Below are 15,314 nucleotides of genomic sequence, written 5' to 3' on the forward strand. Positions count from 1 at the left end.
GTCTCCTTGCTGTGTGATCTCAGGGACACCGCCGGTCCCTGGGCCTGCACAGTGCCAGGCTCTCAGGAGACACTCCACTGTGGACGGTCATCAGCCACTCGGCCAACAACATTTCTGTGGTCTCCAAGAGGCCAACCTGAACTCACGGTCATGCTCCAGCCCTTGGGAGCTGAGGACCCTAAGAGCATTTCTTTTTTTTTTTTTTTTAAGATTTTATTTATTTATTCATGAGAGAGAGGCAGAAACACAGGCAGAGGGAGAAGCTGGCTCCATGCAGGGAGCCCGATGCGGGACTTGATCCTGAGATCACGCCCTGAGCCAAAGGCAGATGCTCAACCGCTGAGCTACTGGGTACCCCTCCTTTTCCTCAGTCTTGAAGGAGAAGAGAGTGGAAAGAGATGAAAACACTTTCTAGAACTGTGTATAGACTCAATAAGATGAATTGTGCAAAAGCCTCAGCCTTTAGGGGCCAGCAGGAGGGAAGAGCGTGGGGAGGGCCGAGGACTGGGTGACTCGCAGGTCACCCATCCCCACCCACTGGAGCCTGGGCAGGCTATCCCCCATGTGACCTGGCCAGGTGGGCAGGCCCAGGGCTGTAATAAGGCAGATGTTGCTGGAAGAGGGGTCCCAGGGGAGGTTGGTGCCAGTTACACTTGAGGAGACCACCACTTTGAGAGCCACATCCCCAGAGTTCAGACCTCCAGAGGAGCCTGTTGGCACTCGGGCCCTGCTTTGGAACCCCACTGGTAAGTGGCGTGAGTTCTCTAGCCTAACCAGAGATGAGATTTTTATGAGTTAGAAACGGCCCCATGTTGTCTGGCTTCAAACAATGCTTGCGAAAACCCTCATCCTCCGTGGTTACTTACTATGCAGATGGTTGTTGTAGGCATCTATGGTCATTTTGCAGCTGGCTGGAGCCCAGGCTTGGCCTGAAACCTCAGGATTTCTTTGAGAAGCCCCATGCCCAGCCCATGCGTCCTGATCTCTAAGTCTGCAGGCAGGCCACGAGGAGGAACATGGAAAATCCTCAGACTGGCCTTGCATCTGGATTCCAACCCTGCCCACAAAGTCACTGGAGTGCAGCTGCTTTGTGTCAGGCTTTACCCACCCTGGGGGACACATAAGAGCCCATTTACATCAGTGCCCCCATGTTCCAAAGACCCAAAGGCCCATCCAGCCAGTTACTTATTGGGATCCCAAATAGGCCCCTCGTTTGTGCAGCTGGTAGAAACGCTGCCAGCCCTTCTGTTTAATGGCTCTGCACGGCACCTATAATCCTGCCACCCCTGAAATTCCACCCTTGTGGGTTGGGAACCTAAGGCCCAGAGAGGTTGAGTAAACTACTCCAGGCAGACAGCCATATGAGTCATGTCTTTCTCCTATTGCGCTGCCACCTTCTGGTTGGTGTCTGTTGTACACAGCCACTGGAAAGACACCTCACAGATGCCACTGTGTGGGTCCCATGCGGAGGTGGGGCAGGACCTGGGCTTCATCACATGCAGATTTTCCAGCTGGAACAGCTTTTCCAACAGCATCCTTGGGCAAGACCTGCGTTCCCCCTCAAAACTTCACTTTTCCCATCTGTACATACCAGGCCAATCTAGACAAATTCCCAGATGCCTCCCAGGGCAGCCTGAATGTCTGAGTGTGTGCTGGCAGTGGGAGAAGTTTTCCCACTGGACAAAGGAAGAAAAAGGAGAAAAACAGCAAGGAGAAAGTTCTGGGGCAAACTACTGGGCCAGGGGCCTGCTTTCGCTAGTTTGCACAAAGGGTTGACCAATCATCAGAGTGTGAGTTGTTCATGCTGCAGCCTCTAGTGTCTGGTTTGGGTTGGCCTTGGAGAGGGTTCAAGTGCATCAGGCTCATTCTCTTTTTTCTACCTAGGCCCTTTCAATTGGGAGTCCCACCCAGCCTCATGAGCCTGCAGCCCCAGGATGCCCAGGGATATCTGGGCCTTACCCCACTCCAGGCCTGCTGGAAACTTCCCCAAAGGCTCTGGGAGGCAGAGCCCGGGCAGCTGCACCCTGCCCAGGCAGCTGCTCGCCTGCTAGCACCCCTCCTCATTGGGCCTTCTGCCTAACCATGCCACCCAGGAGAACCACCAGACAAATCCATTAGTTCAGCTGCCTCAATGAAGGCAAATATCTTCATCTGGCTTGAGTTACACAGACAGAGAATTTTACAGTCATGCCCAGTAATGACCAGCAGGAAACCATGGTGTGCTCTAGCTTTCAGACCCAGGAAGAGCCTGTCTTACTCTCCCACTTGTGAGACCCCCCTCCTGCCATGTCCCCCCTCAGTCTGAGGCCAAACGTGCTTGCTGAAGCTTGCTGAGCCAAGCATGAGCTTCTGTGGCCTGGTGAAAGCCTGGAAGCCAGTGACCTGACCAACGCACTGGGCCTTGTGAGTGAAAGTGGGCCTTTTTCCTCTTACAAGCAGAGAAGCATGATGCTCTGTGTGCCAGTGGGGTTCCTGTTCCCACACCCTCACTCTCCCTGAAAACAGATGTGCCCAGAGAGGAAAAAAAGCCTAACACCAGGCCTGCTGCACACACCAGCTGGGAAGGAGACCAGGATGTATGTTTCAGCCACAACAGGCCCAAGATGTTGGTGAGATCCACATGGAGATGTCAAGTTGGACAGTGACCCAGTGGTATGGGCGTGAGCAGGCCTCAACTGAGGTTACAGACCTGGAGGTCCTCCATAAGCTGCAAGTCCCTCGCCAGTGTGAGGAGCTGTTGTCTGTTATGAGAATGCCAGAATCTCAGCCATGCCAAGTCAACATGGCCCATGGGTGACTCCAGCACAAAACTCAAGGTCTGTGTCTGGTATTAAGGGAAAACAAGAGCCATGTAACTGGCATTAATTTCTGCTCTCAATATTCAGGGCTATATCACTTAGATGGTCAAATGATCTTCAACAAAGGTGCCAAGGCTGTATAGTCGGGAAAAGACAGTCTCTTAAACAAGTGGTGTTGGGAAAACTGAATATCTGCATGCAAAAGAATTGAAGTGGGACCCTTACCTCACGCTATAGACAAAAATTAACTCAGAAGGTTAAAAAGGCAACAAAAGCAAAAATAGATAAAATGGACCACCTCAAGCTTAAAAACTTCCAACCAGCAAAGGAAACCATCAACAGAGCACAAAGACAACCTATAGAATGGGAGACGATGTTTGCAAACCATGTGCTTGATAAGGGGTTAATATCCAGAATATGAAACTCTGTCACTCAACAATGACAAAAATCCAACTAAAAAACGGACAGTGAATAAACATTTCTCCAAAGAAGACACACATACAGATAGCCAACAGGTCTAAGAGGAGATGCTCAACATCATTAATTATTATTAAGGAAATGCAAATTAAAATGACAATGCAATATCACATCATACCCATTAGGGCAGCCTAACAAGTGTCAGTGAAGCTATGGAGAAATTGAGGCCTTCGTTGGTGCGAATGTAAAATGGTGGTATCAGCACAGAAGGCAGTACGGAGGTACCTCCAAAAAGTAAAACTAGAATTGCTGTATGATATATATCCAAAAGCATTGGAAAGAGGATTTTTTTTCAAATATTTTATTTATTTATTCATGAGAGACACAGGGAGAGAGGCAGAGGGAGGAGCAGACTCCCCATGGGGAACCCGATGTGGGACTCAATCCCAGGACCCGGGGATCACGCCCTGAGCCAAAGGCAGACACTCAACCACTGAGCCACCCAGGCATCCCATGGAAAGAGGATATTGAGGCGATGGTTGTACACCCCTGTCCATCCCAGCACTGTTCACAATGGTCAAGAGGTAGAAGCGACCCAAGCATCCATCACCTGATGAGATGAATAGATGAAGAAAACGTGGTGTTTAGGAATAAACCTAACCAAAGAGGTAAAGGATCTATACCCTAAAAACTACAGAACACTTCTGAAAGAAACTGAGGAAGACACAAAGAGATGGAAAAATATTCCATGCTCATGGACTGGAAGAATTAATATTGTGAAAATGTCAATGTTACCCAGGGCAATTTACACGTTTAATGCAATCCCTATCAAAATACCATGGACTTTCTTCAGAGAGTTGGAACAAATTATTTTAAGATTTGTGTGGAATCAGAAAAGACCCCGAATAGCCAGGGGAATTTTAAAAAAGAAAACCATATCTGGGGGCATCACAATGTCAGATTTCAGGTTGTACTACAAAGCTGTGGTCATCAAGACAGTGTGGTACTGGCACAAAAACAGACACATAGATCAGTGGAACAGAATAGAGAACCCAGAAGTGGACCCTCAACTTTATGGTCAACTAATATTCGACAAAGCAGGAAAGACTATCCACTGGAAGAAAGACAGTCTCTTCAATAAATGGTGCTGGGAAAATTGGACATCCACATGCAGAAGAATGAAACTAGACCATTCTCTTACATATACACAAAGATAAACTCAAAATGGATGAAAGATCTAAATGTGAGACAAGATTCCATCAAAATCCTAGAGGAGAACACAGGCAACACCCTTTTTGAACTCGGTCAAAAGACATGAAGAGAAATCTCACAGAGGAAGACATAGACATGGCCAACATGCACATGAGAAAATGCTCCGCATCACTTGCCATCAGAGAAATACAAATCAAAACCACAATGAGATCCCACCTCACACCAGTGAGAATGGGGAAAATTAACAAGGCAGGAAACCACAAATGTTGGAGAGGATGTGGAGAAAGGGGAACCCTCCTGCACTGTTGGCGGGAACGTGAACTGGTGCAGCCACTCTGGAAAACTGTGTGGAGGTTCCTCAAAGAGTAAAAAATAGACCTGCCCTACGACCCAGCAATTGCACTGTTGGGGATTTACCCCAAAGATACAGATGCAATGAAACGCCGGGACACCTGCACCCCGATGTTTCTAGCAGCAATGGCCACAATAGCCAAACTGTGGAAGGAGCCTCGGTGTCCATCGAAAGATGAATGGATAAAGAAGCTGTGGTCTATGTATACAATGGAATATTCCTCAGCCATTAGAAACGACAAATACCCACGATTTGCTTCAACGTGGATGGAACTGGAGGGTATTATGCTGAGTGAAGTAAGTCAATCGGAGAAGGACAAACATTATATGGTCTCATTCATTTGGGGAATGTAAAAAATAGTGAAAGGGAATAAAGGGAAAGGAGAGAAAATGAGTGAAAATATCAGTGAGGGTGACAGAGCATGAGAGACACCTAACTCTGGGAAATGAACAAGGGGTAGTGGAAGGGGAGGTGGGCGGAGGGTTGGGGTGATTGGGTGATGGGCACTGAGGGGGGCACTTGGCGGGATGAGCACTGGGTGTTATGCTATATGTTGGCAAACTGAACTCCAATTAATAATAAATAAATAAATAAAAGCCAATTAATTAATTAATTAAAGCCTTTGAAAGCTTAAAAAAAAAAGAAAACATGGTGTATGCATACGGTGGAATATTATTCAGCCTTAAAAAGAAGGAAGTTGTCACTTGCTACCACATGGATGAACTTTGAGGACATTATGCAACGTGACATAAGCCAGTCACAAAAAAATGCTGTATGATTGCCCCTAAATGAGATGCCTAGAATAAGCAAACTCTTAGAAACAAAATAGAGTGGTGGTTGCCAGGGGCTGGAAGATAGGGAAAGGGGAGTTGTTGCACAGATAGAATTTCAAATCTTCCAGAATGAAAAGGTTCTAGAGCTCTGTTTGCACAACATGCGTACAGTTAACACTTCTGTACTGTTCACTTAAAAATGGCTAAGATGGGGGCCCCTGGGTGGCTTAGTGGTTGACCTTCTGCCTTTGGCTCAGGGTCCTGGGATCAAGTCCCACATCAGGCTCCCTGCATGGAGCCTGCTTCTCCCTCTGCCTATGTCTCTGCTCTCTCTGTGTGTCTCTCATGAATAAAAAAATAAAATCTTAAAAAAGCAAATCTGTGGACACAGGCCATCGCACATTGGTGTGGATTTTAAGTGCCATAAAACATGAGCAATTCATCAGCAGCTCCCCCCTGGGCTCTGGGGGAGGGAGGTACGGAAAGTTCCAGGTGGTGGAGGAGGGACAGGCAGTGGACAAGACAGTGCCTCTTGTTCCCGAGTTCGGGTATTTGGAAGGCCACGACATGTTTCTGTGTGGCCAGCAGGGGCACAGGGCTGGGTGGGCTGTGCTCAAATCCCCTGGCTTCCCTTCTCAACCGGTGTCTTGTTCTCCTGCCCAGGCCCTCCCGGACGGCGTGGCAAGGCTGGAAGAAGAGGCGACCCTGGTGAGTCCTTGGTTTTCTTGATTTCCAAACCCAGGCCAGCAAGTCCGCCCTTGGCCTGACACCCGGCCGCAGGTGCCAGTACCTGTTCCTCCTCGTAACTTGGGATGCTTGGACCCCGGGGCCGGGCCTTCCTCTCCCTCACAGCTGGCCACTGTCCCCTAAGCCCCAGGTTCCAACACTGTCTACCTTGGCTTCTCCGCATCTGTGCTTCCAGTGACAGTCCCTCTGCGCCCTTGGCCACTCCCAAAGGTCACTGTCAGCCCCTGAAACATCCTCTTCCCTTTGTGGGAGCTAGTGATGGTTCCACCAGCCCCTGTCTCTACCAGGGGTCCCTCCGCACAATGAACTGGCCTGCTGGGTGCATCCCCTGCCCTCCCCAGACCTGGACTGTCCTTCCCCAGACACAGTCCCAGGAGGGGACTCCTCCACTGTCCTGACACTCAGCCCGCAGACTCACCTATACTTGCCGCCCCCTCCCTTCTGCCACCTTCATTCCACCCAAAATGCACTCACCCTGCACACCCCCTACCCTGTGGCCGTGAAGCTTCTAGACCTACCTGGTGCCCACCCCTGCTCCACACCCTCAGCTTCCATCATCCCAGGCCTCTGGTCCCTCCACAGCCTTGCCACCGACATCAGTTTGCCCAGAGGCCCTCTGACCTCCCATGGCCATGCTGGCAGACGCTGTGCCCCTGTGCCATCTCTTCCTTGACCCTGACTGTCAGCCCTGCCCCCGTGTTCCTGGCTCAACTCCAGTCTGTTTGCTCCCGCATCTCCCACCCCTCCCTCTCTACCTGTTCCCTGGGACCCTACCTGACTTTCAAACAAGCCTGCCTGTGGCCCTCTTCTGTCCTTTCTGCCACCCTGTGGCTTCAGCTCCCCCATGATATTGATGACACCTCCTCCTAGTCATCTCTGGGCCGGGGGGCTGAATGTTGCCCACCCCAAACCCAGCACCTGCCACCCTACATGCTCTTCTCAGGCTCCCCATCATCTCAGGGAGACTTCCGGCCACGGCCTCCCCATGCAGACTCTAGGGCAGCATCCTTGACCCCACAATGTCCCCCCCTCCAATCTTACCTGGGGGTCAGGGCCTCCCACCCCGAGCCTGCCCATGATATCTCCTCCTCTACCCAGAGTCTCTGTCCAAGTTCATTACTATTTGTCCTTACATCTAGTTCAGGCATCTCCTCCAAAAAGCCTCCTCTGACCCAGCCGGCTAGGGGCTCCCACCCGGAGTCTTCGGCACCCAGTGCAGAGCCCAGCACCCCGCAGGCTCAGGGAAGCACGTCCACACGACAGAGAAGGAATGAATGCACACATGCTCAGCTCCTAAGCAGCTTCACCAGGAGAGCGTAGTAGCTGATGCCAGAGAAGCCCAGCCCCTATGGGACCCCAGGCAGATTGTAACCCAGGGGGCAACAGGGCAGCACATTCTCTCTGGACCTCAGAGTCTTCTCCCTGGCACCAGCATGGGCTTCCCGCCCCTGTACCACTGCCTGCTTGCCCTATCTAATTCCTTAGGTAGAGAACTTCAAGATAAACGCCCTAGAATTCACTGCTAGGAAACACTCCTCATGGATCTCTGCACACTTTGACTTCCAGAGCTGAGGCCATTTTGCGTTTGGTTGCTAGCACTTCTCTTTACTCTGGGTTTTGTGTGTAATCCCGCCGCCACACACACATACACACACACACACACACACACACACACACACACACCACTACCAGCTTTCCACAACACACTTCATGACTCAGCTCTCTTTCCTACTCTTGTAAAAAGTTTCGTTGCATTTTATTGTAGCTTCTGATGTCCTTTAGGAAAGGAAATGAGGAATACATAGTGACTTGTTTTAGGACAAAGTATAATATTACCCAGCTTACTCAAAAATCCATTTGAATTAGGACTCCAGTTTAAAAAAATCTAAAAGTCAGGGACACCTGGGTGGCTCAGTGGTTGAGCATCTGCAGTCAGCTCAGGGCATGATCCGAGGTCCTGGGATCAAGTCCCACATTGGACTCCCTGCAGGGAGCCTGCTTCTCTCCCTGCCTATGTCTCTGCCTCTCTCTTTGTGTCTCTCATGCATAAATAAATAAAAACTTAAAAAAAAAAACATCTAAAAGTCAAAGAAAGACAAGGATTTGTTGGGCCTCTGTGCTGGGTCCTCTGAAGGCCTTCATCTCATGTGACCCTCACAGAGCCATGGAAAAGATAAGAATGTGTTATCATCCCCATTTTCCAGATAAGGAAACTGAGGCTCCAAGTGGATAAGTGTCTTGTGTGAGGTCAGCAGCTGGCCAAGGGATGGACAGCACCCCCTCTTGCCCTTTCCCACACGGGATCCTAATTCTCTGCCTTTCGGGGAATGGTGTGAGCAGCACAGAGCAGATGTCCCTCTCAGATTAGCTTTGGCTGGGCCTCCTGTTTATTTCCAGATAGTTTCATATCCACACACATCCTGACTTTGGTGTCTTCCCTTGTACAAACCAGGCCTTTTCCTGCATCTCACAGAGAAGGGCTCTTTTTGTCTGGTGGACTGATATCTGGCCAAGATGCCTTCCTGCTATAGCTGCCGCCACGGACCTACAGACAGAGCTGACCCAGGCCGAGAGAGTCTTTGCCTGGAAATGCCTCCAGAACCCTACAGTGTTTACACACTTCCATCATAATGGAATAGATTTCTCATCTCCCCCATTTCTCAGCCTCAGAAGCCCAACACTACTCTTGCACTCTGGGGTCCTCTTTCTAGGGACCTTGGGCAGGATGCTTTTTCCATCCAGACACTCTTTTCCCCATGAACATCCACTCTCCCCATCTCCCCCATCCCCAGATATCTGCCTCTGTCCCAGCACCTCTGTGCCTGGTTGTGGTGGTCTGCTCTGCACACTTGTCCTTCTCTCTCTCTCTTTTTAAGATTTTACTTATTTTTTCATGAGAGAGAGACAGACAGAGACATAGGCAGAGGGAGAAGTAGGCTCCACGCAGGGAGCCCAATGTGGGACTCAATCGCAGAACCCGGGGACCAGGGCCTAAGCTGAAGGTAGATGCTCAACCACTGAGCCACCCAGGCATCCCTGCACACCTGTCCTTCTCCACCAAAGCAGAGGCTCCTTGGAACCGGGACTGGACCCTTAGGCACTCAGGAGATGGTCAGTAAATGCTTGTTGACAGGAAGGAAGGAGGAAAGGGAGGAGGAAGAGGGAAAGAGGGATTGGTGGACAAATGATGGATAAAATGTTAGGAGCCAGGAAGACACAAGGAAGCAGTCAAATGCTGCTTGGCTAGTGCCCATGCTAAACCTGCAGAGACAAATGGAGGCGCTCCCCTGGTCTCTGCAGCTGCCTACCTTAGATCAACAGTCTCGGTGCTAGGGTTCTGTTATTGTTGTTGTTGCTTTAAATAGATCTGTGTCTTTATTAGTGGCAGTATACACTTGAAAGTACATCTAAGTACAAAACAGATGTATTCACTCTACTAATGATGCTTCCTTTCCATTTGGATTTGAGGACCGTCAATTACTCCACATGCACTCCCAGGAGTTTGTGACCCCTACGGTAGGAAACCATTCTGTGAGTTCCACTGAAAAATTCTATATTTTTTTAAAGATTTCATTTGTCTATTCATGAGAGACACAGAGAGAGAGAGGCAGAGACATAGGCAGAGGGAGAAGCAGGCTCCCTGCGGGAAGCCCAACGCAGAACTCGATCCCAGATCCCGGGATCACACCCTGAGCCAAACACAGATGCCCAACCACTGAACCACCCAGGGGTCCCCCACTGAAAAATTCTAGAACAGTAGCCATATAGTTTGTAAATGATTGTTAGAAGATAATCATTTATATTTTGTGTTCTGATTCATACAACAATGTTCTCTTCACTTGTTCAGTAGCCCATGGAGACCACTTGGCCTGGTTTTGCTGTTCACTTTCTGCCCTGGTCCTTGGAGGGGTTTTTAGATCACAGAGTTCCAAAAGTTTCTGTGGCTTAAGAACTAGTACTTTAAAGGATAGTTACCTATCAGCTCTACTACAGTCATGCAGGTCCATCTTACCATGTTTGTGCTAGGATTTTTAATCTACCCTGACCCCAAGAAACCTTTTCTAAAAATCCAGTGGAAGAAGCACTTCTGGAATAGTAGAGCAAGGACCTTGGAAAATCGGCTTCTCCATAAAAAGCAGCAAGAGCACTAGGGGAGAGGGGCACCTGGGTGGCTCAGTGGTTGAGCATCTGCCTTCAGCTCAGGACATGATCCCAGGGTCCTGGGATCGAGTCTCACATTGGGCTCCCTATAGGGAGCCTGCTTCTCCCTCTTCCTGTGTCTCTGCCTCTCTCTGTGTCTCTCATGAATTTATTTATTTAAATAAAATCTTAAAAAAAATAACACTAGTGGGGAAAAACGACCTTTTCAGAACCCTGGAAATTAATGTCTGGTAACAACCAAAGAAATATTTTTTCTTTTTTTTTTTTTAATTTTTATTTATTTATGATAGTCACAGAGAGAGAGAGAGAGAGAGAGAGGCAGAGACACAGGCAGAGGGAGAAGCAGGCTCCATGCACCAGGAGCCCGACGTGGGATTCGATCCCGGGTCTCCAGGATCGCGCCCTGGGCCAAAGGCAGGCGCTAAACCGCTGCGCCACCCAGGGATCCCAGAAATATTTTTTCAAGACAAGTACCTTGCTAAGAACAGTGAGGTTTGTAGCATTTAACTTGCCTATTTCTCAGCTCCTTGGTAGCCTTAAAAACCATCAATCTCATAAACACAGTCCCTGCAAAAAGTAGCACTCACTGAAGGAAGCAAAACAATTTTAAGCTCCCCAAATGCTCCTTCCCAGAGAATTGTCACTATCTGTCAACTTCCAGGAAGAGTCCATACATAGGATTTGTATTTATTTGACCTGATGCAGAGCTCACTCACTGGGAAAAGCTCTATGCCAGAATGCTTGCCAAAAACACTCAGTAGCAAGTGTTTAACATTGCAGCTGCCTAAGGTGGCAACACCAATTGGAACAAGCAAGAAGCTGACCAAATGCTCCAGCATATTCCTGGGAATCTAGAAGGCATATGCATGTGTAAAGCTGTGTACATGTCCACAGCAGACCTGAAAGAGCCCCAATTTCTCACTTCTGGCTGACCTTGAGGCCCTGCTCAAGCAGGAAGTGAAAGAAAAGGCAGAATTACAAGCTGGCAGAGCATTGAAGCTGTGTTCCAACAGACACAAAGAGCCCCTTGGCACAGAATGGAGGCTGTACTAGACTAAGGCATTAAAGGAAACCTCTGTCTAAGCTGACCATGAAGCTAACCAAGAGAGAATTTAGAAGCTGCACATAACAAAGAGTATATGCTTGGGAGAATTAGTCCAAGGAAGACCCCTAAGCAAACAAAGAGCAACAACAAACTGCACCAAAAAATCCTGGAAAGGAGAGTGGATGGCTGATTTCCAGAGTAGCCACATTAAAGTATTTTAAATGCAGTGTTTAACAAAAAAAAAAAAAAAAAAATTACGAGATACACAAAGATACAAGAAACTATGCCAATGAAAAAGGAAAAAAAACTCACCCCAGTCAATAAAAACTGCCAAATAGACTTACTAGACAAAGATTTTATTTATTTTTTTAAAGAGTTTATTTACAGGAATCCCTGAGTGGCTCAGCGGTTTAGCGCCTTGCTTTCATCCCAGGACGTGATCCTGGAGTCCTGGTATCAAGTCCCACATCGGGCTCCCTGCATGGAGCCTGCTTCTCCCTCTGCCTGTGTCTCTGCCTCTGTGTGTGTGTGTGTGTGTGTCTTTCATGAATAAATAAATGAAATCTTTAAAAAAAAAGATTTTATTTGCTTATTTGAGAGAGAGAGAGAGAGAATGTGAGCAGGAGGAGGGGCAGAGAAAGAGGGACAAGCAAACTCCATGCTGAGCACAGAGCCAGATGCAGGGCTCAATCTCACAACCCTGAAATCATGACCTGAGCTAAAATCAAGAGACAAGCACTCAACCAACTGAACCATCCAGGTGCCCCTAGACAAAAATTTTATGTTGACTGTTATAAATTATGTTTCAAGAACTAAAGTAAACCAAGTCTAAAGAATTAAAGGAAAGCAGAAGAATTATATACCACCAAATGGAGACTATCACGAGAGAGATAAAAAGTATTAAAAAAATAGAAATTCTGAAGCTGTAAATTATAATAACTGAAATGAAAAATTCACTGTAGAGGTTCAACAGTAGATTTGGGCTGGCAGAAGAAAGAATCAGCAAACTTGAAGATAGATCAGTTGAGATGATCCTGTCTAAGAAAGACAAAAGAGAATGAAGAAAAATGAACAGAGTCTCAGACACCTGTAGGACAATATCAAGTGTGCCAACATACAGGCAATGGAGGCCTTAGAAGGAAAGAAGAGAGAGAAAGAGGCAGAAGAACTATATAAAGAAGAACTAGTGGCCAAAACCTTCCCAGCTATAAACAAAAATATTATTCTACACATCCAGGAAGAACACTAGGGGGGAGTGTTCAAGTAGGAAAAACTCAAAGAGATCCACACCTAACCACCTCGTAGCCACATGGCCAAAAGCAAAAAATGAAGAGAGAATCTTGAAAGGAGCAAGAGAATAATGACTCATCACAGAAAAGGAATCTTGGATAAGATTCTTCTTGAAAAGAAATCAGCTATTAATGAAAGGAAAAAAAAACTGTTAGAAAATCTACAGCAAAAGTATACTTCAAAAGTGAAAGAAATTAAAACATGCTAAGATAAACAAAAAAAAAAAGGAATTTATTTCTATCAACCTATCCTACAGGTAATATTAAAAAGATTCCTTCAATTTGAAGCCAAAGGACACCAAATAGTAATTTGTGTTTTTAAAAATATTTATTTATTTTAGAGAGTAGGGTGCAAGCAGGAGGAAGAAGCAGAGGGAGAGGAAGATAATCAGACTCCCCACTGAGCCCAAAGCCTGATCGGGGCTTGATCCCAGGACCCTGAGATCACTACCTGAGCTGAAACCAGGAGTCAGATGCTTAACCAACTACACCACGCAGGCACCCCTAGACAGTAATTTATACCCACATACAGAAGTGGTGCCTGGGGGGCTCCGTACGTTAAGCGTCTAACTCTTGGTTTCAGCTCAGATCATGATCTTAGGGTCCTGCCTGGGATCAAGCCCCATGTTGGGCTCCTTGCTCAGCCGGGAGCCCACTTGCCCCTCTTCCTCTGCCCCTCTCCCCACTTCTCTCTATCTCTCTCTGTCTCTCTCAAATAAATGAATCAGTAAAAGCTTTAAAAATAAAAATAAATAGGGCAGCCCCGGTGGCTTAGCAGTTTAGTGCCACCTTCAGCCCAGGGCCTGATCCTGGAGAACTGGGATCCAGTCCCACATCGGGCTCCCTGCATGGAGCCTGCTTCTCCCTCTGCCGGTATCTCTGCCTTTCTCTCCCTCCCTCTCTCTCTCTCTCTCTCTGTCTCGTGAATAAATAAATAAATAAAATCTTTAAAAATATAAAAATTAAAAATTAAAAATAAATAAAAACAAATCCACATACAGCAATAAAGAGGTAGCTACACAGTAAATATGAAAGACAATGTAAATATATTCTTATTTGTTACTCTTTTCTCTCTTCTGATTTAAAAACCAGTTGTGTAGAGCAATAACAATAAAAGTGTGTTGATGGGCTTAAGATGTATAAAATAGTAATTTCCTAAAAGTACAACCAAAAGTACAAAGAAGGAAATAACTAACACAGCTATATTGGAGCAATGTATTTGTTTACAACAGAAAGCAAATTGTTATTCATCCAAGCCAGATTATTTATTAAGATGGTAATTATAAACTCCAAGACAACCACTAAAACAATTATTCCAAACGTATGGCAAGAGAAACAAGGGAATTAAAATGGTACACTAAAAAAATATCTATTTAACAAAAAAGAAGCAATAATGGGTAATAGAGGAAGAAAAAAGACATAAAACATAGAGAAATTAAATAGCAAATTGGCAGGCATAAATCCTGTCTTCTGAGCAATTACATTAAATGTAAATGGATTTTAAAAACCCAAATACCTGGGGATCCCTGGGTGGCTCAGCGGTTTAGTGCCTGCCTTGGGCCCAGGGTGTGATCCTGGAGTCCTGGGATCTAGTCTCACATCAGGCTTCCTGCATGGAGCCTGCTTCTCTCTCTGCCTGTGTCTCTGCCTCTCTCTCTCTCTCTCTCTCTCTCTCTCTCTCTCTCATGAATAAATAAATAAAATCTTAAAAAAAATAAAGTTGGGGATCCCTGGATGGCTCAGCGGTTTAGCACCGCCTTCAGCCCAGGCCATGGCCCTGGAGTCTTGGGATTGAGTCCCACATCAGGCTCCCTGCATGGAGCCTGCTTCTCCCTCTACCTGTGTTGTGTCTCTGCCAATCTCTCTCTCTCTCTCTCTGTCTGAATGAATAAATAAATAAAATCTTTTAAAAAAATAAAGTTTCTTTAAAAGAAAAAACCCAAATACCTGAAGAAATCCTGAGAAAGAACAAAGCCAGTCATTCCACTTCCTGGTTTCAAACCATAATATAAAACTATAGTAATCAAAAGAACATGGTACTGGTTTAAAAACAGACACCTTTAAGCACATAGACCAATGAAACAGAAACAGGAGTCCAGACATAACCTACCAACAAAGCACAAAGGTTCCGATTTCTTCACCTCCTTACTAGCACTTATTTTCTTATATTAGCCATTCTATCTAACAGATAGGTGATGTCTCATTGTAGTCTCGATTTGCATTGCCTTCTTGATTATGATGTTGAGTGCCTTTTGGATCACACTACTTAGTTATTTATTTGCTTATTTATATAAGGAATCCACAGAAGGGTGCCTGGGTGACTCAGTCAGTTGAATGGCCAACTCTTGATTTCAGCTCAGATCATGATCTCAGGGTCCCGGGATCGGACCATCTCAACACACTTCAGAGCGACTGTTAAGTTAGGATCTGTTTTGCAACTTGAATCCAAACCACAGAAAACTACCATCTATGTTTCTAAGATGCACGATCCAAGGGGTGTGCATTTGCATGTTCGTGTTG

The 15,314-nt window shown here is 46.7% G+C and overlaps 1 protein-coding gene across 1 annotated transcript in view; it reads left to right on the plus strand.

Annotated features, from left to right (window-relative positions):
• COL23A1 (collagen type XXIII alpha 1 chain) overlaps window positions 1-15,314 on the plus strand; it is a 322,070-nt gene that overhangs the window by 249,233 nt on the left and 57,523 nt on the right. The window contains exon 3 of the mRNA XM_077911224.1: window positions 6,216-6,260. Within this exon, the coding sequence (XP_077767350.1) occupies window positions 6,216-6,260 (45 nt within the window). The remainder of the gene's footprint in view (window positions 1-6,215; window positions 6,261-15,314) is intronic.

Source organism: Canis aureus, chromosome 10 (assembly GCF_053574225.1).
Source record: "Canis aureus isolate CA01 chromosome 10, VMU_Caureus_v.1.0, whole genome shotgun sequence".
NCBI classification, from domain to species: Eukaryota; Metazoa; Chordata; class Mammalia; order Carnivora; family Canidae; genus Canis; species Canis aureus.